The sequence below is a fragment of the Osmerus eperlanus genome, chromosome 3 (genome assembly GCF_963692335.1).
Source record: "Osmerus eperlanus chromosome 3, fOsmEpe2.1, whole genome shotgun sequence".
NCBI lineage: Eukaryota > Metazoa > Chordata > Actinopteri > Osmeriformes > Osmeridae > Osmerus > Osmerus eperlanus.
Window position 1 is genome coordinate 12,520,984 of NC_085020.1, and position 22,798 is coordinate 12,543,781.

The 22,798-nt window shown below is 45.0% G+C and overlaps 1 protein-coding gene across 7 annotated transcripts in view; it reads left to right on the forward strand.

Annotated features, from left to right (window-relative positions):
* The first annotated feature begins 2,218 nt into the window (after positions 1–2,218).
* The window catches only part of dip2a (disco-interacting protein 2 homolog A), a 77,565-nt gene continuing 56,985 nt past the window's right edge, over positions 2,219–22,798 (forward strand). For 3 of the 7 annotated variants that reach the window (XM_062457317.1, XM_062457319.1, XM_062457321.1), the window contains exon 1: positions 2,224–2,734. In XM_062457317.1, coding sequence (XP_062313301.1) covers positions 2,611–2,734 — 124 coding nt within the window. In that variant the 5' untranslated portion in view covers positions 2,224–2,610. Of the gene's footprint in view, positions 2,735–10,293; positions 10,348–22,798 lie in introns of those variants that run through there. The other 4 variants (XM_062457320.1, XM_062457322.1, XM_062457324.1 and 1 more) reach the window with 3 other exon arrangements.

Genomic DNA, 22,798 nt, shown 5'->3' on the forward strand with positions numbered 1-22,798 from the left:
AGTGAAGCTAACGGTGGCTAATTTGCTAGCCACAGTCACTGACGTTACTAACGTCACTACGTCACTAACGTCCCGAAAACACGCGTGACTACCTGTAGCATAACATTCGTTTCGCATCTGTTAACTTGGGGGATAGCTAGGCTAACTATAGCTTTACTGCAAGGCAGCTGCAGGAACGCCACAAGCAAAGAGGCCAGGGTGATAACTATTTACTCATTTTACTTTGTGATATGACACACAATTGTGATGTGTAATGTACAATATAAGCTGATATTATTAAGGAAGTACATCTACTTTCGGAAACAGTAGTCTACTATTTCACTGAAATATTAGCATCATGACATTAGCCTGTGTTGCCCGGGCAACACATACTACAGTGGTCTATGATGTATCTGTTTTCAATCGTTAAAATAAACATTCCTCACATATACATTTTCGTTGTAGGATTTATTATGACATTACATTACAAGTAAACGATTTGTGGGTGAAATTATCATTACCTGTGGTTTCAATCCAGTGTATCACTGCAACGCTGTAGCCTACGCGAGACACTACAAAAACATTTACACAGCTGTAGGAAGTCAAACGGCGACAGAACATGTTCGCCACTCCCCTTACTTAAATCAAAAGTCTATCTAACTACTAACCTGAACTTCATTGCCACAGCCTAAACTTTGTCAATCTGTTCATGAAAATAATTAATTTCAGCTTAAACCGTACAACGGAACGTTAAATCCAATTCAACCAACGCAATCGCTACCAAGACGAACACAGCAGTAGTCTAGTACTGTACCGTAGTAGTACAATTTACCGGGGCAGCTTCTCCACACAGGGCTATATCGCATTTTGCGTTGTTACTGACAATGATCGCTACCAGTGAGCTTTTTATGAATGAGCGATTTTACACTAAATAAATGTCAAGCTTATTTACGTTTTGGGGGGCATATTTTCAGTTAGCAGATGGTACTGTTTGAATCGCGATTCCATCTTCTACTGCCGGGTAACGTCGTAGAATAATCTTCAAAGGGGGTTCTTTATTAATGAATGAATGCAATGAGTAGGCTAAATGCATGAAAATATCACGAGAAGGGAAAAACTTAAAAGGACCTTTAAGTCATAGAGATTAGGTCAATTTGTACACCGGTCTGCCAAATGTATTCCTTTTGATTCAACGATGAGGCTGCCTATTGCCTCTTGGGGAAATGAGAAGACATCCATTTCATTCTACACTTCACTCGTATTTTCAGTTGTAAATGAGCAGCAAAAAAAAAATGCTTTTAAATCTATGTCATCTTTATAAATAATAAGTATGCATTTTTATATAAAATACAGAAATATCAGTTGTAAAAATGTCATAAAAAAACGGACCCCTGTCCAACCGACGCAAGCAAGCACACCCTACAATTTCCCCAGAAATTGTACCCTCTCTAGTTTTGACATGTTTTATCAAGGTAGAAATTATTCCAATTACTTTGTTTCATTAGTAGTTGTATTGCTCCCACCTATCTATACCACTCACTGTAGACATCAGGCTGATATCGTGTCTCTTGCCTCAATTCTCTACAGTCAGGGAAGCATTAGTATTATTTATAGATATAAATATGAGCCATTGACACTATAAAGTATGTATATTTTTATTAACATACTGATATCTTTGCTATATTGTGAGATGTTATATTGTTAAGTTATATTGGTGTCACAGTTTCTTTTTAGTACACAACTATGCAGCTACAGTAAACGCACACAATGATTTAAAACACAGAAGCATCCATACTTTCTTATTTATTTTATCCTTAGTACGTTCACATTTGTTTGATTTACTTTTATACATAGGCTACTTACCTTATTGTCACCTACATCAATTAATAGAGATGAATGCTATCAAGACTAACATATTTTATTTTATAAAACTATCCACAAGTTCTCTCAACTTTGTTTTCTCATTCTTTGCTTTTCATGAATACATATACAAACAATAGAAAAACACCACTTAAAGTTTTGTAGTAGCTTTTTTTCTTTTAATTGCATTCACATGATTTGAACAAAAACAAACATGATCTGTTTGGGTTATTGTGAGCAATGGAATCTTTCAATTCAACAGTGTGAGCGTTAGATGGCAGGGGTGCTCAACCATATGAGTGCTAAATTACCCATCTAGGTGAACAATCTGAGCGTGCTTCCCATCACGCGCCCGACACCGCGAACGCGCTTCATTTCAGGGCTGCTGTTGCTAAGATGCAATGGCGGCTGCGCTAAGGAGTCAAGAGTTGAATGAGTTCTAAATCCAAGGGGCTCGTGACAGAAACGGACGTGAGTAGTAAACGGAGGCATTCGAATCAGTGAAGCACTGTAGTCTGTCATACTGCTTGCAGATGTGGCTAGGCATGCCAGCTAGCATTGTCTAGCTCTTAATGTCATGACAGACGGAGAACGAACCAAGGGCTTTCTCACACATCTGTATCCCGTCGTACTAGCGAGCGAGCCAGCCAGCAAGCGAGCAGCACCACCCATCTCTATACGGGCACTCGCGGGCCAAAAGAGCGGAAAGGTTCAATATTTGGTCCGCAGTAGGATCTTGACGCAACCGTTTTGAATTTGGAGTAGATCATTATGGCAGAGAGAAATTCTACCGGATTGCTGATGATGATGTTGGAGCCGACACCGGCGATTGCAATGACACTCCCGGCGGAGGTTCGCGAGAAGCTGGCCGAGCTCGAGCTGGAACTCTCCGAAGGTAACCTTAACCTGACAAGACAACTTGACACGACAACACAAGGTTGATCTAACCATGGCTTCGGGCGAAGAGTCTTTATTTTTTGGTACCCAATGATGTGTCCTTGTGTGCAGCTAAAGTCAGAACCACCGCCCTAAGTTCCTTCTCCATGTAATTGCAAACGCATAATGCATACCATGGTGTTAAAAGCTGCTCTATCTATGTATGTTCAGAGCAGTTGAGCCGTACAGCGAACTTACGCAACTGTTTTGAATAGCTGTTGTTTTTTTATGGTTCACTATTGTAGCTTAGCAATTCTAGTTAACAAGTTATTTCGCCAATATGTCAAACTAGGCTTAGGCTATTACATACATTAAAAAAATGGAGATTTGGAGATTTGCTGTGGGCTTTGTTTATGGGAGAACTCCGACACACCCGTTGTCTAATCACCACCAACAAACTGCACGTTTTTCACATTTGCAATGTAAAAACTATGTAAACTTCCAACAAGACAGATGGGAAATGAAGTACACGTTTGTCATTCTGCTGCATGAATGCACAAACACACTGACTGTAACTGATATTAGTACAGTTCAAATAGCTCTCAATTATTGTTATCCCACATCAAAGAGTTATTCAAAATTAAAAACGAACTAGGCTATATAGGATACTGCCAAATTCAATAGACACGCGGCTTTATATAATGTTTGAGAATTCGGGAACCTGTTTAGAGTACCCTATGTGGTTGTTTTACTCAGTCATTTAAGTGTTTGTTGCTTAATCCCATGATGGTGAAAAGAGAGACCAATTTTAAAACGGAAGCCTATAGCTTTTTAGTCCTGGATTGAACTGGGGGACGTGAAGGGGCCTAGCTCATAAAGATCATATTACACAGGTCTTATTAAAACAGGTTTAGAATTATGGCACTATTTAATTCTACATCTTCGCTTTCGAGTGACATTCAGAATGTTAATTTCAGCATGATGGAGAGAAGTCACTTGATCCTATTTCAGTGACCTACAGGATGTATCCTCGGTTTTGACAGTATCTTCAGGAGCTTCCACTTGCCATTTGTAAAACTGAGATTTTTTGAAGTTGGAAAACCTTTCATGTATGTCACTAAGGAAGAAAAACAGCTGACATGTTTTTGGGACACACACACCAGAGTAAATAAATCTGGGTCCATCCTCTATTGGGGGCAAAGATGCTTCAGCCTGGAGTTTCAGCTCAGTATAAATATAAATGCCTGCTGGTAGATACAACACAGTGTCCTTATGCTTTTTCTTTTCTCACATGAAAAGACCGCTGCCCCTAATGATATTTCTACACAACTCTCGTTTGACTGTTATTTTCCTTAGGTGGTATAGCTTGCTATTTTTGAATCCCGTTTTATCTAATTCAAAGGCCCTACAGTTACTATAGGGCCTATATCCTGGATCTTTGTATCTGTGCAGGTCTAACCTGACATTGATGCTATCTGTGCTTTTATGAAATTGAAGTTTTGCTGCTCTGCATTGAGGTTGAAGCAAGGCTGGTTTATGCTTGATAATAAAGTGAGCATTTGTGTAAGGCCAGAAAGAGTTATGGTAATGCCCTATATTGGGTGTGATTAGATTGGGGACTTGGAGACAATGCAGCAGAGATGACCCTATTCCTGTCAGGTTAAAGGGGGTTGGCTACAGTGACTCTCCTTAGGCTGTATTGTGTAGTACAGAATAGTGAAGTAAAGCAGCTTAGTATTATAAAGTATAGCCTAGCATAGTATATTATAGTAAAGTATAGTATAGTGTAATTAGTAAATTATATTAAAGTGTAGCATAGCCTACTACAGCATTGTGTAGTATGACAGCAATTACTGTACTTTTTAAAATAACAGTCTACTGTAGTAATTGTTTTGTGGATAGCTCAGTGAGCACAACCAAGTAACAAAATGTATTTGTCCATATTCCACTTGTATTTCTCTGACCACCTGTCACTGGTCTCCTCGTTTGGAGACAGTGCAGTATTAGGTCTGGAGGGCGTGTGTAGTAGAAGTGCCAGATAAGCACATTCACTGCCCTCACCAAGAAGAGTCTTTCCAGGGGTTGTGTTGGACTACCAATCTATAGCAGTCCAGTTTCCACTTCCTGTCCTCTACATGTCACATCCTGTCTTCTTTGAGTCCAGATAGGAGTGCCTGTGTCTGGCCTGCTCTCTGTCCTGTCTCGTTGACTCCCAATGCTGCAAACCTTCTCGGTTTCCCAAGGTCTTGGAGCCACATCCTCTATTTGTAGTGACACTGTAAAGATTGCATGAAACTGGTCTCTATTCAGCGAGGGGAAATGTTAAAGAGTTTTACCAAACGCTATTGATTGTGTTATTGTACAGAGGAGGTATGAATCGATCCAACCTAACATTGGATTAGGGTTAATGAGCGCTCTATTTACATGCTTTTGTCCATTTCAAGGTAGTGAAGTTCCATGATCCTTGTCTCCATGTTAGTAGATGAGCTGATGTAAATACAACAATTTTGAGCACATAAAAGGGATGTGCATATCCTTACATAAACACACACACATTACACGCAGAGAGACACAGTGTGACCCACTGTGTTAAGGTTCCAATCCTGCTCAGTTCAAGGAAACAAAGTTCCATCCTGCAGTGCTGTGCAGTGCACATATTGTGTTGTAGGTTAGAGTCCTACAGCTTAAGTGTTGACTAACAGGAATATCATGTCGATGTAAATATATACAGCGAGCTACATGCATTATATTGAAGTGTGGGACCACAGATCTGGCCACAGTGAATGTCCACTGATGTGTCAAATACCCTAAACAGTGTGTCCTTGTAGCTGCAGCAGTGAGCCTCTGCAAGGTTTCATATTTATATTAGCAATGTTTTCTGTTTGTTTTTGAGCACCAATGCTGTGATAGGATACACTCAGCTAAACTGGCTGCTTTGCCCTTCTGTAAATTGTATTCAGCTAATTTGCAGTCATTTTGTAGCGGACCAGCCCGAGCAGCTGTAGCAAGCTGTTTCCTGGATGTATGATGGTTGTGTGAGGGCTGCTTCCTGGCTGTGTGGGGGTTGTGTGAGGACTGTTTCCTGGCTGTGTGAGGGTTGTCTGAGGGTTGTTTCCTGGCTGTGTGAGAGCTGTTGGGGTGGAAGTCTGGTCACATGGTCAGGGGCCCCGGAGGGCCCTTGCACTGCCCTCAGGGTGGTGTCCAATGCTGGGGGTCAGTGTTGTCAAGCTGTCCTGCAAGTGGTGATCTTGTACTCCTGACCACTGAATAAGCTGCTTTACCACAACAACAATAACAACAATGTCAGAAACCTTATACACTCAACACTTGCGTAATTCCACCTTGCTCCGTCACCAAGTACCAGCGGAGTCTTACAATTATCATGCACTGCTAGACAGTGTTTGCTAATGCAAAGGTATCTGTCTGTGGGTGACAGTTACAGCCCTGAAAGTGGGGGCCAGTGTTGTGCTCTGCTTGGGCCTGGATGTAGACCAGCGGTCAGGAGATGGGAGGAGGGCGGGAAGACGGATGGACTGCATTATCTGCAGCTGAGAGGAGAGGTGGACTCATCTGCTGGGTGATTCAGACTCTTTCTTTCTCTATCTATCTCTCTCTCTTTCTCTCTCTCTCTGAATGTCTCTCTTGTTAAACCCTGTTCTTTGTCTTCAGGAACCTGGTAAGAATGCTGAAGTTGGTCTCATTCTTGAGCCTCTGTTATTCGCAGCTGTCACTAGCATCGCACTCTTCAATGTTCCACTGCCTGTTGGGTGTCCAGATGTTTGCTCATGGATCTAAACATAAGTTTGTTGTAAAAAAGCCAAACAAAGAAACGATGGCCTTCAGCAGGGCTTTGACATTTGACTTCTGATGACGTGTGCAGCCTTTGCCCCTCATGGCGAGGAACCCGCAAGACTTGATGAGGTCAAAGGTTGAAGGTGACTCCGTCCTCAGGCCCTGAAGTGTCAGTTGGCCAGTAGCCTAGGTAACACATGAGTGAGGTGTTGAACATGGTAGGCCTGCCTTGACCTGAAGCTGGAGTGAGAAGCATGAGTCTAAGAACAATGGAATGCATGAACTCCATGTAACAGCATGATGTCATATGCACATATTTGGGGGTGGAGGACTCTGGCTAAACATTGACCAATGTTTCTTTTGGAGGTCTGGCAGAGAGTGGACGGGTTGGTTACTCAGTCAGTCCATGGTGACTCAAAGAGAGAGACCACGCGTGGCTCCCTCACCTTGACTCACCTCCCCAGTGGGGTGAACACGCCACACAGCATCAGTCTGAAGTGTGTATGTGTGGGATGCACAGTTTTATCAACGTGCGAGAAACACAAAAGGCCAAATCTCAGGTCGGGTCATGCTGTTTCTTCGTTCTCTCGTGATGCAGGTTTTTAAGATGGAGATTTTCCTCCAACGTTAAACTTTATCTAGACTTCAAGCAATGTCTAGAGAGTTCAACTTTGGACAGTGGTGCTGTCAATAGAAGCTGTTAACACTTCTATCAATAAACATAAACTCTATCAACTGACTTTGACCCTGTATTTCAGTTATGCCCTCTGTTGTGGCATGCTGACATCTCAATAGTTTCCTGACAGGTTGAGCATCTGCTACAGCGGGCAGATAAACGGTTACCCCCTTTTAAATAAACAAGCTTTTCCATGGCTGCTGACTTGCACTGTTATGGAGTCCAATTAATAAGAGCGTTTCAGCCTTGAAAGTAGCAAGACGTGTGTGTGTATGTGTTGTGCATGCTGAGACGATGCTAGGGCTAGCCTGCAGTTGTGAAGAGTACATCGTCTAGGAGGGTCATAAATATTTTAAGGATGTGCCTTTGAGCACAGCGAAGCTTTCATATTCTTATACCCCACTGTAATTGTGTGTGTGTGATGGTGTGTGTGTGACTGTGTGCGTTTCTCAGTCTGCTTTGTTGGGTTGGTCTGAACCGGGCATGAGTCCTCATTCCTGGCCAAGAAGGATCTTGTTATCGTTCAGAGCACTTCACGCCACTCTCCAGGCTCCCTGTGTTTGTTTTTACTCTTCAACATCCTGCCTTTCGCTCTGTATGAAAAATAACATGAATATTTAATGGTCTGCAGTGTGGGAATGCAATATCTAGAAAGATGGTTTTGGTTTCCTCTGCTTATTTGAGTCTGCTGGAGCCTTAGTTACTAAGAGGTGTCTATGTGGATGTGTGTTTTAACTTAAGTTTAATGGATACACTTCTTCTGTGTTCTCACAATCAAGTCAAATTTGATTTGTTTCAGCCATTTTTCCAAGCAATGTCACAGAGAGCTTCACATATGACCATAGAGCTGCACCTAAACCCACCTAGAGAAGAACCTCAGAGAAGACAAGAAACAATTCCCAGGAAACCTTAGAAAAAACAATGTATAAAAGCTTTGGTATGCTATCTTCTGGTTGTAGAACTGGAACACAGGCCTACTCTGCAAAACTGCAAGAAACTTTCCTTTGAACCGTTTTCTATCTATCTTTCTTCTTTAATCCAAGGAAAGGCAGTGATAGTAGTCCAATTACAGGTCCTATTTTGTGGGACCAGTAGATTTTAAGGATAGTTTGTCTCTTTGTCCCTTAATACGGCGACTGCTTGACAGAGTGTCTTCTTCCTCACGTGTCTCTTTGCACTCCAAAGGTTTATGAGTGTTAATGCCTCAGAGCTTCCTCTACAGCGGTGGCTGTGACTGACAGTTCTGCTCTGTTTTAATTTCATCCAGCTACACTCTTCCAGGCTGATGGAAGACCATGTGTTTTTCACACGCTAGCTAGCGTTGTCTGACACCTGTCTGGCACAGTACTTAGTGTATAAAGTTTGCTCTCAATTTGTTCAGAAGTGACAGAGATACCTTGCCGAACCTGTCAAGTTATTCAGTAATTTTAGCTCAAAAGCTACAGGCTGCAACACTAAAATAATTTCAGCTGTGGTTACGTTCTCATAAGGGATAGCTACCGTAGGTCAGTGGTAGATCATCTGACCGCAGATCAAGAGGTTGAAGGTTAAAATCCCCGCTCTGTATGTTGAATTGGATAAAAGCATGTTCCTCTTGGACTCTTCTGTGGATAAGGACCAGAGAGAGTGCTGGAGCCTGAGTCCCTCTTCCCCGCCACACTGTGGTGTCTCTGTTGCTAACCTCCTCCTGTGCCCACTTGCCCTTTCTATCACATGACCTCTCCTGCAAATAACCAGGAAACTCATCCCCGGCCAGGTCCAGCTGAGACCAGGCTTGTTGCCAAACTAACTGTGCCATCACAGTGCCAACATCCAGCTGGTCTGCCATCCTGCCCACTTCCACTGAAACTCCACGGTGCCTTCCTATTGGCCAGACTGTAACATTCCCATTGGCCACACCGTAAAACCTGGCCACACATAGAGTGGCAGATCTCAGAGTTACAAAACGTTTCTGAACACAGATCCGCATGTCTTCACTGGGCTCATCTCTAACCAGAACCGGCTTATCCTTGGTTCAGAATCTTTCCATCCAGTTCTGTGGTGGCTCTACCCGCTGGATGTGACCCAGTTGAGTGTGGTGCCCTGCGGGCCCCTGGCGCTGTGTGTGTCTTGGCTGTGGCCTGGTGGACCAGTGCCAGCCTGGGAGTTGTGCTGACCAAACAAGCCACATGCCCCACTTCAAGGACACACTGTGAAACCCAGACGGCCTCGTGCAACCCCCCCCCCCCCACACACACACCTGCCCCCTTGCTGTGGTGATTGGGCAGACTCCATGTGCTGAGCGATGAAGAGGTCTGTGAGCTCTCTCCGTTTTTCTCTCATGTTATCTATCTCTCTGTCCCCCTCTTTCACTCACAGACACCAACAAACTCCATATTTTTCTCTCTCCCCTCCCCCTCTCTCTCTCCATCTCCATCACTCTATCCATCTCTCTATCTCTCTCTCTCCATCTCTCTCTATCTCTGGTAAGGGATGAGTGGAGGGGCTCCCAGTCAGACCAGACAGGGTGAGATAAAGTACTGTGTGTCGGCCCAGTAGCCAACCAACCCTACTGCACAGCCAAGACAACAGTGCAGTATAGATACCACTCAAGCCCCCCCCCCCCCCCCCCCCCAGCCCAAACGGCAAGCTAGAGCCAGTTTAGACACGGGTGTCTCGGGGAAGTGGTGGACTACATGACACAGCATTGTCTTCAGAGCCTAGCTGTCTCTCTGTAATGGCCTGGAATTATATTTAGAAAGACCCACTTTTGTTATGTAACTGCAACCTTTGTCAAAAAGAATAATGTTCTCTTTTCATGGGTTGACTGTTACTGGATTTGCCATGTTGAAGCTACAATCGGTCCATCTGTAACTCTCTGCCTGTCTGCCTGTCTGCCTGTCTGCCTGTCTGCCTGTCTGTCTGTCTGTCTGTCTGTCTCTAGAGACAGCATAGAAGTTTAGGTACAGTGAGACTGGTAGAGGTTCAGGGTGGACTGTGTTGTGCATGTGATTGTGTAATAATCACTTACAGACCACCTCTCAGTCTGAATAGCCTAATGAGAGAAGGATCGCAATGATTCAGGCTCTTTTAACAGTGACTGTACCACCATTATTCCAGGATTATAGATTCCATTTAAGTTGAAGAGATGAGCATGGAGCATGGGAAGAACAGGTCACTCATAGGTGAGTGATGATATTGACTTGTTAATGCATGATAGAGATGAACTGTGTGTGACACTGTCTCATTTGTCATACTTAAGGAGGACAAACACTATTCTATCTATAAACACTGCTCTCCCCTCACACACACACACACATCCCACGTTGTGTGTGTGCATGCATGGAAACAAACACATTTGCCTTCCTCTCGGTTGTCAGGCTGAGATCTTATTACCTCCCCATCTCCATGATGTGTGTGTTTAAGCTTGTGTGAGTGAGTGTATAAGGACCTTTTGAAGCTGTTCTGTGTGTGTACGTGTGTATGTGCACGCAGTTGTGTGTGTGAATGCATGAGTGTAAGAGTGAATGTGTGTGTGTGTGTGAGAGAGAGAGAGAGAGAGAGAGAGAGTGTGTGTGTGTGTGTGTGTGTGCACCTGAGGTGTAGCGAGGGACAAAGGACTTGGTGTTGGGGCTGCCCCAGGCTGTGGCTGCTGCATTGTGAGGACTGGTGCACTGTGGGGAAAACAAACAGGAAGAAAATGCCTGGAATGTGTCCTGACCGGGCATCTCACTCCACAGTGAAGGGGGAAGAGAGGAGAGAAGTTGAGAGGAGAGGAATGGAATGGAAAGGAGAGAAGACGGGAAGAGAGGAGAAGAAAGGAAAGGAGAGGAGAGAGGAAGAAAGGTGGGGAGGAGGAGGAAAGAGTAAGGAGGAGGGGGAAGGAAAGAGGGAGGTAGGAGAGGGTAGAAGGGAGGAGTGGAGGAGGGATGTCTGTCTGCCTGCCCTCATGTCCTCTCTCCTGTCCTCTCCTCTTTTCTCCATTCATCTTCTCTCCTCCCTCGACAAGAAGTGAATGAGAAGCGTAAAGAAATTAGGTTGTAGTTTGGAGCTTCAGGCTTTGTGTTTGAACGTAACCCTCAGCTTGGCAGCCCCAGTAGAGATGTGTTTTCTACCTGTATCCTGCAGCAAGCAGTCTCTTCGGTGATCTCCTCTGCTTCCCTCCCCCAGACACATGACTCCCTGCAGGCACCTGCATCACCTGAGAGAAGGCAGAGGAAGAGGGAGAGAGGGAGGGATAGAGAAAGAAGGAAGGAAGGAGAGAAAATGGGAGAGAGAGGGAGAGAAGGAGGTAGAGAGACAGAAGGGAGAGACAGAAGGGGAGGGAGAGAGAGAAGGGGTGGGAGAGAGAGGAAGGGAGGGGTGGAGGTGAATAAAGTCTGGATTGCATTCGAAGGTCCTAAGGCAAATTCTTCACTGAGGGAGTCTTGAATCACAAGATGCTGTTATTAAACTAATTGGTGTCAAATATATTCTTGTCTGGAAATGCATTTTTGGTTGAAAGTTTGTAAATTTTTATGAGGTTATACTGCAACTCCAAAATGTCTAGTTTGAAGCTAAAATATGCAGATGTGTTTAGTATGAAGTGTGATTGTAGTAGGTGTTTAGGATGAGTCGTGTAGTGTGTGTGTGTGTGTGCATTGTATGTAGGGTGTATTGTGTACATGTAGGGTGTGTAGTGTGTGTGTAGCACAGGGTATGTAGTGTGTGTTGTGTGTCCAGACACACATGACCTAGTTTGAGGCTCTGATGACCCAGAACGATAAGACTGATAACTGAAGCAAATATCGTGTGGAGCGAGAGACTACTCTGAGCAAGGACTCCTGGTGTGGAGGTAGGGGCTAGTTGACATACTTCAGGGCTGTGTGAGGTGTGGCCGGGCTGGTTTTAGTCAGTATGTGTGAGGTAGCAGTGTCAGGTAGCAGTCTCAGATAGCCGTGTGAGGTAGCTGGTGTGAGGTAGCAGTGTGAGGTAGCTGGTGTGAGGTATCTGTCTCAGGTAGCAGTGTGAGGTAGCTGGTGTGAGGTGGCAGTATGAGGTAGTCGTGTGAGGCAGCTGGTTTGGCGAGGCTGGTGTGAGGTGGCAGTGTGAGGTAGCTGGTGTGAGGTGGCAGTGTGAGGTAGCTGGTGTGACGTGACAATGTGAGCTAGCTAGTGTGAGGTAGCTGGTTTGAAGTGGCAGTATGAGGTAACTGGAGGGAGGTGGCTGTGTGAGTTAGCTGGAGTGAAGTAGCTGGTTTTAGATTTGAGACCTGTGTGAGGGCAGTCCTGACCAGTTCCTGACAAGGAAGAATTCCAGGCGCTCAAGGAGGAACAATGACACAGACACAGAGCTCACTGCAGGCCTGTAATCTAATTATGTTATAACACACACACACACACACAGCATTCCTCACAGGGGGGACAGCAGCCTGAGGTCATGTGAGAACTTTCTCTCTGCCTGGGCTGAGGGCTCACATGCATCAGGAGATTCAGAACAACACCAGAAGAATCGTGAGGGTTTTTGTGACTGTGGCTGGATTCTCTCCCTAACTCACTGTTACAATATAGTGCATTGCCACTAGCTTGCATGTTAGTACGTGTGTTTGTGTGTGTATGTGTCAAACCTTCCAAATGTTACTTTAACAACTCCAGATAGCTTGTTTCGCATAGCAGACACCAAAACATGTGCTGTGGATGTGTGTGTGCACGTGTTTGTGTGTGATATCTTCCAAATGTTGCTCTCCAAATATCTCATATTTGTCTCACACCCAATATGCTGGTGTGTGTATGTGTGAGCGTGTGTGAGTGTGCATGGATGTGTGTGTGAGTGTGTTTGGGTGTGTGTGTGTATGCGTGTGTGTGCTCCTGCTACCCTGGTGCTGTGACACCTCTGTCTTTAGGAGCAGGCAGCAGAGAGGTGTGAAACTGTGATCAGAGAAGACAGTCCTCCTGGACCATCACCACCAGACAGCTCTGGACACACACACACACACACACATACACACACACACACACACACACACTCTCACACACACACACACAGTACACATGCACAAACGCAACCACATTCAGTACACATGGACAGACACACATACATGCACATGCACACTCATTCATAGTCACTGCAAGGTTATGGATCATTAGGTTGTAAGTTAAAGATCCTGTAAAGTGGAATTGAAAACGAGTTTTAAGTTCACCACACCACAGAAGAATGTGTTATTAACTACCCATCCAAATTCGCATGAAAAAAAACACCGACAAGTATGTTAAATTAGGCTTTGAAATCGTGAGAAAATCAGCACTCTTCTCTGCTTGAGACTGGTGGGGCGTGTTGCCTGAAGGAGCTGAAGCTCCGCCCCTCGCTGCCTACCTACGACCCAGATAATGGACGCTACGTCAAGCCGAACAAAACAGTATAGAATTTTAATGTATTTGTTCAATGAGTGAAACATACAGATGCATATAAATGAAATTTTCCCCTGAGCTGTAACACAGGATTAAAAATGGACACCAGAGACAGCAGACAGTGAGCTCTCCAACTACTTCTAGCACATTAGCTACCATTTCACCAAAATACCATCATTCTACACCGAGTAGCCTAATATCAAGTTAGCGGTTTGCACTAACTCATAGCAGAGATACCTTTGGAAAAGTTATCTAGTATGATTATAACAAGCACACAGAACTGAGTGATGAACTGCTGGCGGCGGTGGATGGTCCAGGTGCGACCGGAGGAGGAACGGACGAGAGGGCGATGCTCGGTACGGCTCTGCGCTGCAAGAACAGCCATGTGTCCCTGAACCCCGTCTGTCTCTGGTCCATGTTAAACTTATCCGCCGTGAAATGGTCACTGCAGAGGCGGCTGTTGGAGTTTATCCGAAGCTTTCCATTAGCGTGGCTCTTCACAAAATCAATCCACCTATTTTTCTTTTCCTCATCAATAGGGAAATTAAATAGCGTTGTAGCGCAGCTGAAGTTCTTGCATCCAGGGAAGATGCAGTTGCGGGTGGAGGGAGACATCCTGAAGCTGGCTAGCTAGCTGATGTAAGCTACAATAACAGTACAGCAGGAGGAGCCATTAAGTGATCTGACGTAGATGGGTCAAAATGACGTAGATAGGTCATTTTTTGGCTCCGCCCATTAAAACCTGATCTGAAAATGGAAGACAAACTGTTCTACGGTCTAACTCCACATTTCAGTGCGACAAAGTTTTCGTGCTTTGCACATGCTTTCAGGAACTCATTTCACACGTATATAATGTACTGACAAGCAAATCATGGAATTTGCTTTACAGGATCTTTAACAAGGTTTGATGTATCCATTGTGTAAGAGTGTGACCAAACACGCACACACACAGGTTGTGTGTCAGGAGAAATGCGAACCTTATGACTTTAAACTCTGTTATGACCAGGCGCCCTGCTCGAACCCCTCTCTCATTTGATATGACCACTTCCTCATCCCTTCACTCATTCTCTAATTGGATGAGGCTAACCACTTTAGCTTTATTTGTTTCATGATAGCTTTAGGGCAGGCTAAATATGTCAATCTAAATGTCAACTAAAAGAAATCTGTTAGCAGACCCGCAGACTCAGAGCACACAGTGTAACCTAGCTGATATTTAGCTGATATTTAGTCTGATATAAATGGAGATAGTAGCTTTCTGCTCTCTCTGCAGTGTTATAGTCTGCGGCCAGTTTTGGTTAATCTGAGGCTTAGTTCTCTGAGCACAGAAACAGTTCAGATGGGATCAAAGTCTGTGACGGGGTCTAGATGTTCCACTAGAGGTACCACTGGTTCTGCCAAGTCCAATCCAGAACCTGTTTATTTACCAGGGTCTGGCTGGGGGAATGTAAGAAGAGGGGGAGGAGTGGGAGGGCGGGTGCTCGGGGGAAGTAGAGGAGGGGGAGTTAAAGGAAGAGAGAGAGAGGGAGTTGTGAGCTGTGTTGTGACAGGAGGGTGGTGTGTCGTAGTGTGTCGTAGCCAAGCTAATGTAAGGTGACAGAGTGGAGTGGAAACCAAAGACAAACTATTTCTCTCCCTGGGAACCGACTATTGTTGAGCCCTCTCCATATTGGGAATGTGTTTTCGTGTGTGTGTGCTTTTGTGTTTGTTTTTGTGAGTGTGTGTACTTGCTGTGTGTGCGTGTATATTTGTATGTGTTTGTGTAGGTGTATGTTTTTGTGAATGTGTGTTCTTGTTGTGTATGTGTGTGTGCAAATGTGTGTACATGTGTATGTATGTGTGTGTTTCTGTGTGTGTGGACAGGAGAATGGCTGGCCAGCTTTTTTAATAATTACATATTGATCTGGTCCTTCTTTGCAGCACTGACTCTGCTCTTTGAAACAGCTTCAGCAAGGGTATGAGCATGCAGCCATTACACCCCCACCCCCCAACTGCTGCTGTGTGTGAGTGTGTGTGTACGTGTGTATGTAGCATGTCATGCGTAATATGGTTGCCGTGACCTCTAACCCCTGGTCGTCCTGAGACCTCTCAGAGCGTCCGTCTGCCTCTGAAGATGAACCGTCAGCAGGAGGATCAGGCTCGCCCCCAGGCCCTGACCCTTGACCCTTGGTCCAGGTCCTAATGCTTGGGCCAGTGTGTGTGTTGCCTAAGCCCAGAGGCCTCTCTCTCTGGGGTCTCGCTGGTCAGATTTGGCTGCTCATCAGTAGAGCCTGGGGGCTGTCAGGGCATGGCCCCTGATTGGCCCCTTAACACTTCAGTTTTGTGTTAACTCCCTTGGCACACACACACGCACCTCCCTCGCTCCCTTATGTCAAAGCTTGTTTATTGAGTTAGGCTGTAGCTGTGGCCCTCGGCATACACGTGTGAGTGGGGATAAGTGGAAAAGCAGACTGTCAGCTGCCTGGACAGCTCTCTCTCCTTTCTGTCTCTCTCTTCCTCCCTTTCTCTCCTTTCCTCTCTTTCTCCTCCCTCTCTTTCTCTCCCTCCCTCTGTTATTCTCCATCTTTTTCTCTTCCTTTTTCTCTCTCTTTTTCTCTCTCTCTCTCTCTCTCTCTCTCTCTCTCTCTCTCTCTCTCTCTCTCTCTCTCTCTCTCTCTCTCTCTCTCTCTCTCTCTCTCTCGCTCTCTCTCTCTCTTGCTCTCTCTCTCTCTCTCTCTCTCTCTCTCTCTCTCTCTCTCTCTCTCTCTGGATCCCACTCAGTGGTTCAGAATGCTCCCTCAGTCTGGATGGTAGGCGACTCTGGCTCCAAGGTTAAGGCTTGAGAAAAGAAAAATCCAAAACTTAACTCTGCCTGTGTTGGAAACTGTTGAGAGTATATCAAGCCCCACCCTCGGCACGCACTGATCTGACAACGAGAAAAATAGGCTTGTTTATCCTACATTACTGCCATCATTGTTTGTTCATTACAGTTTTTCTCTATTGGTTACACACATTTTCTGAATGCATACCTCATACTCTCAGAACTCTACACACAAATCAAAAAACACACACAAAATGGGCAAAACCCCTCACTTCTCCTGCAAAATTAAACTTAACATTCAAAACAATGTTATTTAATCTCAAAATGCTATTTTGTTTTCAAATGACAAACAAAAACCATCATATGAATAGACATTTATAAGAACCATTTGAACACTGATGTGCTCAATGTAAAACACTGATGAATGGAAAACACTTCTTCTTCATTCATCATAGAGAGTTAGGCCTTTTTTTGTTCAGTGTTACACGTACTACAGACAGTACATACATAAGTGTGTTGTAAAATATTTGAAAGTATTGTTTTTATACTCAGAACACAGAAATACACGGTAACACATACATTTTACGTATTTTTCCCAGAAAAACAATGTACACAGTGTACATCCCAACCAACACAAAGTTGCACATACAGTGGTCTACATACAAAACAACAGAATAATTTACTGTATAGTGTATACAGTTACATTATTATTATTTTTCTTTGTATTTGCCGTAATGTTATGGCGTTATTTTCTAGGACCATGTTCATGATTTCAGTTTCCTGTTCAGGAGACAGAAGACGTTCCCGACCACCTTGTGTTGGTAATCTTTCAGTTCTGCCAAACAAATAGTAAAATACTGTAAATACTGTGTAGGAATACAAAGTTGGAATACATTTTCCAAATACTTGAAACATACTTTATTTTTACAGTCATACAGAACAGTCCACAGGCAATACTGTACTACTGTACTCATTGAGTACTGTATTGATATGCAGTAGGCCTACTGCATTTTTGTAGTGAGAGTAGATTTCTTACCTATTTTCATTTAGGAAAGTCCGGATGATGGATGCTACAGTGTACCTGCTCAAATTTGGCTGTACTCTTTGCCCAGCCTCCCTCATTGTTAGACCATGGTTTACCACATGGTCAACCAAAGCGGCTCGGATCTCATCAGAGATTATGGTCCTTGGCCTTCCTCATCCTCGTCTTCCCCGTCCTCCTCCTCTTACTCTCACTCCTCTGCCTCTGCCTCTGTTTCCAATGTTGGCATCCATTGCTCAAAAACAGAAGAGGCCACCTGTTGCCCTTTTATGCTAAAGCTCTGATTGCTAATTGTAAAACTGTGTGACAGGTGTTTGTCCATGCGATGAGTCAGTGTGCGTATTTGAATGGCAGTGTGTTCCTTGTGAAAACAAAAGATTTTCTTCATGAAAATTGTGCCAAATGCAGAGAATTGTGTGTAGTGTTTTGAAAAAAGTGTGTTTTAGAACTGCAATTTGAGTGTAAAGCAGGAATTGTGCTTGTAGTTTAGCAGAATTGGTTCATGGGGTTGGTGCATGAGTTACATGTTGTGGTCATTGTGTCTCAAGTACCAGTATTTGTGTGTAAACAATTGAGAAAAACTGTAACAGGTCAGCCATTGTTTGCTTTAACCATAGATGCGATCTAGGCTTTGTTAATGTTGTCAAATATTTACTTCTCTTTATATTACCCTGTCTAGTAATAATGTAGGTCTGCACCTCCCAACCCTCCAGGAGTGCTTATGTTCTCTGCCTCTGTATGGAACTGATCCATATGATCTGCTCCTCAGAGGTCCTGAGGAATCCGCTCTCATTACCTTAGGGTCTTGGCTGCGTAGCATTAGCTGTGTAATGTAGCATTCTTAGCCTGGAGTGGCAGGACTAGTGCCGTCTTGAGTTACTGAGTCCTCCAGCCAAGGTACTACTACAGCATTATCTTCACCTAGCCCAGGGTTCTACTGCAGCATTATCTTCACCTTGCCCAGGGTTCTACTGCAGCATTATCTTCACCTTGCCCAGGGTTCTACTGCGGCATTATCTTCACCTAGCCCAGGGTTCTACTGCGGCATGCCCTCCCCTGTCGTGGAGGCAGCAACTCTGCTCCACAGTCGACTCAGAGCGGAGGGCGTGTGTGGAATGTGGGGTTGAAAAGGCCTTGCGAGGGCTTCAGGAGGAGGAGAAACCCTAGAAGAGCAACAACAACCACATCCATTCTGTTGCTGTTCCCTAGAACATTCCAGGTAGCTGGGCAAGAGCTGCTCCTGGCTGAATACCTGACAAGTGTTGGATAAGACACCTCAGGCTTCTGTCAGCCTGACAGACTTACGCACATACATCACTCAGTCTTTGCGTGTGTTTAGCTGCTTGTGTGTATCCACCCACATCTGTGTACTTGAAGCAGAGAGTGACCTTGAAACAGAAGACTCAGAAGAAGATGGCTGTACACACACCAGCACACACTGTCTGTTCGGGAGGCAAGGTTTCTGTCTGGGAGTTGAGTTTTGTTTCAGGATATGAATATGGAGAAGAGTAAGGGCTAGTTTGGGCTCATTTGAGCTTGTTTTGTTACTGTATGTGTGTGTGTGTTTGTGTGTGTGTTGGGTTTCAGTTATATTAGACCTCTGTTTGTGTGTGAGTGAACGTGAGCGTGTGTGACTGAGCGTGTTTGTGTGAGTGAACTTGAGTGTGAGAGTGTGCGAGAAAGATAGTGAAGAAAGAGAACAAAGATTGGAAGTGATAAAGAAAGATAATGTCATTGTGAGAATAACCTCAACTCACCTCAGGGAGGAATCTAGTTGGCAAGCTGATGTTTTTCTAAGAGCATACATTCTCTAGGCTCTGACCACAGAACCACAGGAGAGGAATGGAGGGAAAAATGACAGAAAGACAGGTATGGAGGGAGGGGGAGCCCGTGGTCAGACAAAGTAGGTTTGTTTGACAGATATGTGTCAAGGCTTGGACACTGCAAACCAGCTAGATGTTTATCTCAGCTGGAAATGGTAGTAAAAACCGAGCATGACCTCCCACACTCTGAAGGTGTGTAACAGGATGACCCAGAGAGAGTGTGTGAGGGATTCACCTCTCCTGGTGAATGAACAGAGTTACTCCAGTCACCAGGACCTGATGTCACTGACTCTGCTCCTCTGGGGCCTCCGTTGTGTGACTCACTCCGTCCCTCAGTCTCTCACAGCCCCCAGCCATTCACCTGCACCCTGCCTCCATCTCTCTGTCTTTCTCTTATTTGTTTTTTTCTCTCCTTTCCCCTCAACCATACCTCCATTTTTCGCCTTACACATACACTCACAGACACACTCACACACACAGTGCTGCAGCAATTTGTCTAGTATTGTCTCAGCTGTGTGATTGTGTTAGATGAACTCATTTTCCGAACAAGAAAATGTCCCCTCTCCCTCTCCCAACTCAATCACCTGGTAACGGTCAAGAGGTTATGGGTCAGGGTTGGGTTTCGCATATGGTAAGTGAATGGTCATGCCTGTGCCCTATACATACTCTACATTCCTACCGCCTGTGTGTCTGTACAGTAGAACTCTATCTGGAGGAAAGTTGTCTCCTTTCATTATGTACAACCCTATATGATTGAAATGACAATACTGTAAAAAACACTTGTTTTGACTTGACTATACCTACCACCAGGAGGAGGACAGGAGAAGCGAGGAGAGGTGAAATGAGGTGAGGAGAAGAGGAGAGGAGAGGAGAGGGGAGTGGAATAGATTAGATTAGAGGAGAGGATAGGAGATGAGAGGAAAAGTGAAGAGAGGAGGAGAGGTGAGATGAGGATAGGAGGAGGTAAGGAGGGGACAGGAGAAGAAAGCTGGTGGAGACTGCAAAAGACACAGAGAAGCTATAAATCTTCTCAGATTTTTTTTTATAAATATGCAAATGACTGCTGGCTGGCTTTATAAGAAGAGAACTCTAATTACCCATTCTCAAGATGGAGCGTATCAGTGTGTGTGTGTGTGTGTTTGTATGTGTGTGTGTGTGTGAATGTACCTGTGTGTCTGTTATGTGCAAATGTGTGTGGGTAAAATATATATTTGTGTGTTGTAAATGTGTGTGTGTGCCTGTGTGTTTGAGGATCTAAGATGCTTTCTCCTGATGTTTGCGACAGAGACAACTCAGATGTGAGCTGTGATTCTCTTGAGTCTGAGTGAATCCCAATAGTTCCTCTGCCTGTGTGTCTGGAAATAGCGGGCTAATCTCTTCTGAGGACATGTTCTAGTGTAGACACTGTCTCCACTGCTGCTGTGAAGCTCACACAGTGCACAGCTATTTCAGGAGGAAGAAGCAGCTCACATGCTGCATCTTCTGAGATGTCCCAGAAGAGGACAGGGTTGCTTTTAAACTGGCTATTGATGGTATCTATTTATGGTAACTCCTCTCAGTGTGTCTGTAAAGAATCAGAGCCCTTTGCATCAGAGCCTTTCTCCCTTTGCTTTCTCTCTTTTTTGTAACTGTCTCTCTCTTCATTTCTCCCCTCTCTCTCTATCTGTATCTCTGTTTTTCACCTTGAGATTTGTATCTAACCTTTAAGGTCTACGTTTGGACCAAACTTTCAGGATAAGAATCCCTGTCAGCTTTTCAGAACCGCTCTCTCGCAGCCTCTAGTCCCACTCCTTCTCTCCCCTGCCTTTAGTGAACCAGTCTCAACAGACCCACTCCCTCTCTGCCTGCCTCTAGTCCTACTCCCTCTCTCTCTGCCTCTACGTCGCTAGGCCTGGCCCTGGGTCTCTGGCCTTTACATGAAGCTCCTGTTTTTCACACACAGCTGACAGTGTGTGTGTGCTTGTGTGTGTTTTTGTGTGTGTATGTGTGCTTGTGTATGTGTGTGTGTAGTCCCTAGTCAGGCATGCAGACAAGCACGCAGATTTTTCCTGTTAGCTCCCATGCGTCTCCTTCCTTCTGCCCAACCCATGGGGTCAGGTGGTATGTGTGTGTGTGAGCAAGACTGCTGTGATTGCTGGGTGGGATTGGAATGTGTGTGTTGGCGGTGGCTGGCATGGCACGATCAACTGTGTGTTCCACCCTGAATCCCATCAGTCCGTCTGAGCTCATCATCACACACATGCATGCATGCACACACACACACATGCACAAACACGCCACACATTCATTCCTAACTAAAGCTAAATATGGGGGTTTTCATGTACATTTAAAGCCAGGTCTTGGATCACATTTCGCTGTAGTTGCAGCCTCTGTGTCTGGTACAGTGAGTGTGGTGGTGCGGTGAGGTCCAGGGCAAGGTCTGTCCTCCAGATCTGAGGGGCTGAGCCTGGGGGTTTCCTGTCCAGTATTCCAGGTCACAGAGAGATCAGTCTTGGGGTTCCCAGAAGACGTGGTTAGAGTAGCGTTGGATCTGTTGCAGCCCCAGCCCATCTTCCCTGCAGGCAGACTGATGACCCTAGCAGATCTGCTCACCACCTGGGGAAGTGCTCATCACCAGGAATATCAGCTCTTGATCTGACCTTAGCATGCTGGACTGGCTTTATGGGTACCGGTTGAGCCCTGTGTAGTTATGGTACAAGGACTGTAGTTATGGGAACAGGACTGTAGTTATGGTAACAGGACTGTAGTTAGGTGGCCAGAACTGTAGTTAGGTGGCCAGAACTGTAGATATGGTACCAGGACTGTAGTTAGGAGACCATGGCTGTAGTTAGAGGACCAGTGCTGTAGTTATGGTACCAGGACTGTGTGATGAAGTAACCAGTGTAAACAATGTTATCAGCAGCACTGCAGGAGGATGTATCAGTCAGCAACTATGTGATCACTCTCTTTCTCCTGCTCTGTCTCCCTCCCTCTCTATGTCTATGTCTCTCTCTTTCTCTCTCCTGCTCTCCCTTTCTCTCTCCTGGCATTTCCTAACCCTGACAGAAACTTGCCTTGGCTGACTCCCTCCCCCTCTCTCTCTCTCTCTCTCTCTCTCTCTCTCTCTCTCTCTCTCTCTCTCTCTCTCTCTCTCTCTCTCTCTCTCTCTCTCTCTCTCTCTCTCTCGCTCTCTCTCTCTCTCTCTCTCTCGCTCTCTCGCTCTCTCTCTCTCTCTCTCGCTCTCTCTCTTGCCTCTCTCTTGCTCTCTCTCTTGCTCTCTCTCTCTCTCTCTCTCTCTCTCTCTCTCTCTCTCTCTCTCTCTCTCTCACACACACGCTCATACACGCTCATACACGCTCATACACGCTCATACACACACATACACGCAGAAAGCACATGAGGAATGTTTCCTCCTATGCTTAAGTTGGCAGGAGCACAAACACGCTAGACTTCTATACTTCAGAACTGAAGGTAATGAAATGAGCAGTGAAGAAAAGAGCAAATCTGACTAGTGTGCAGCTCAACCCAGCTCGAGTCCCTACAGGCGGCTGAAGAATCCCTGTTTTCTTGGTGAATCCACTCATCAGTGTGGTCAGTAGTTTAGATCTC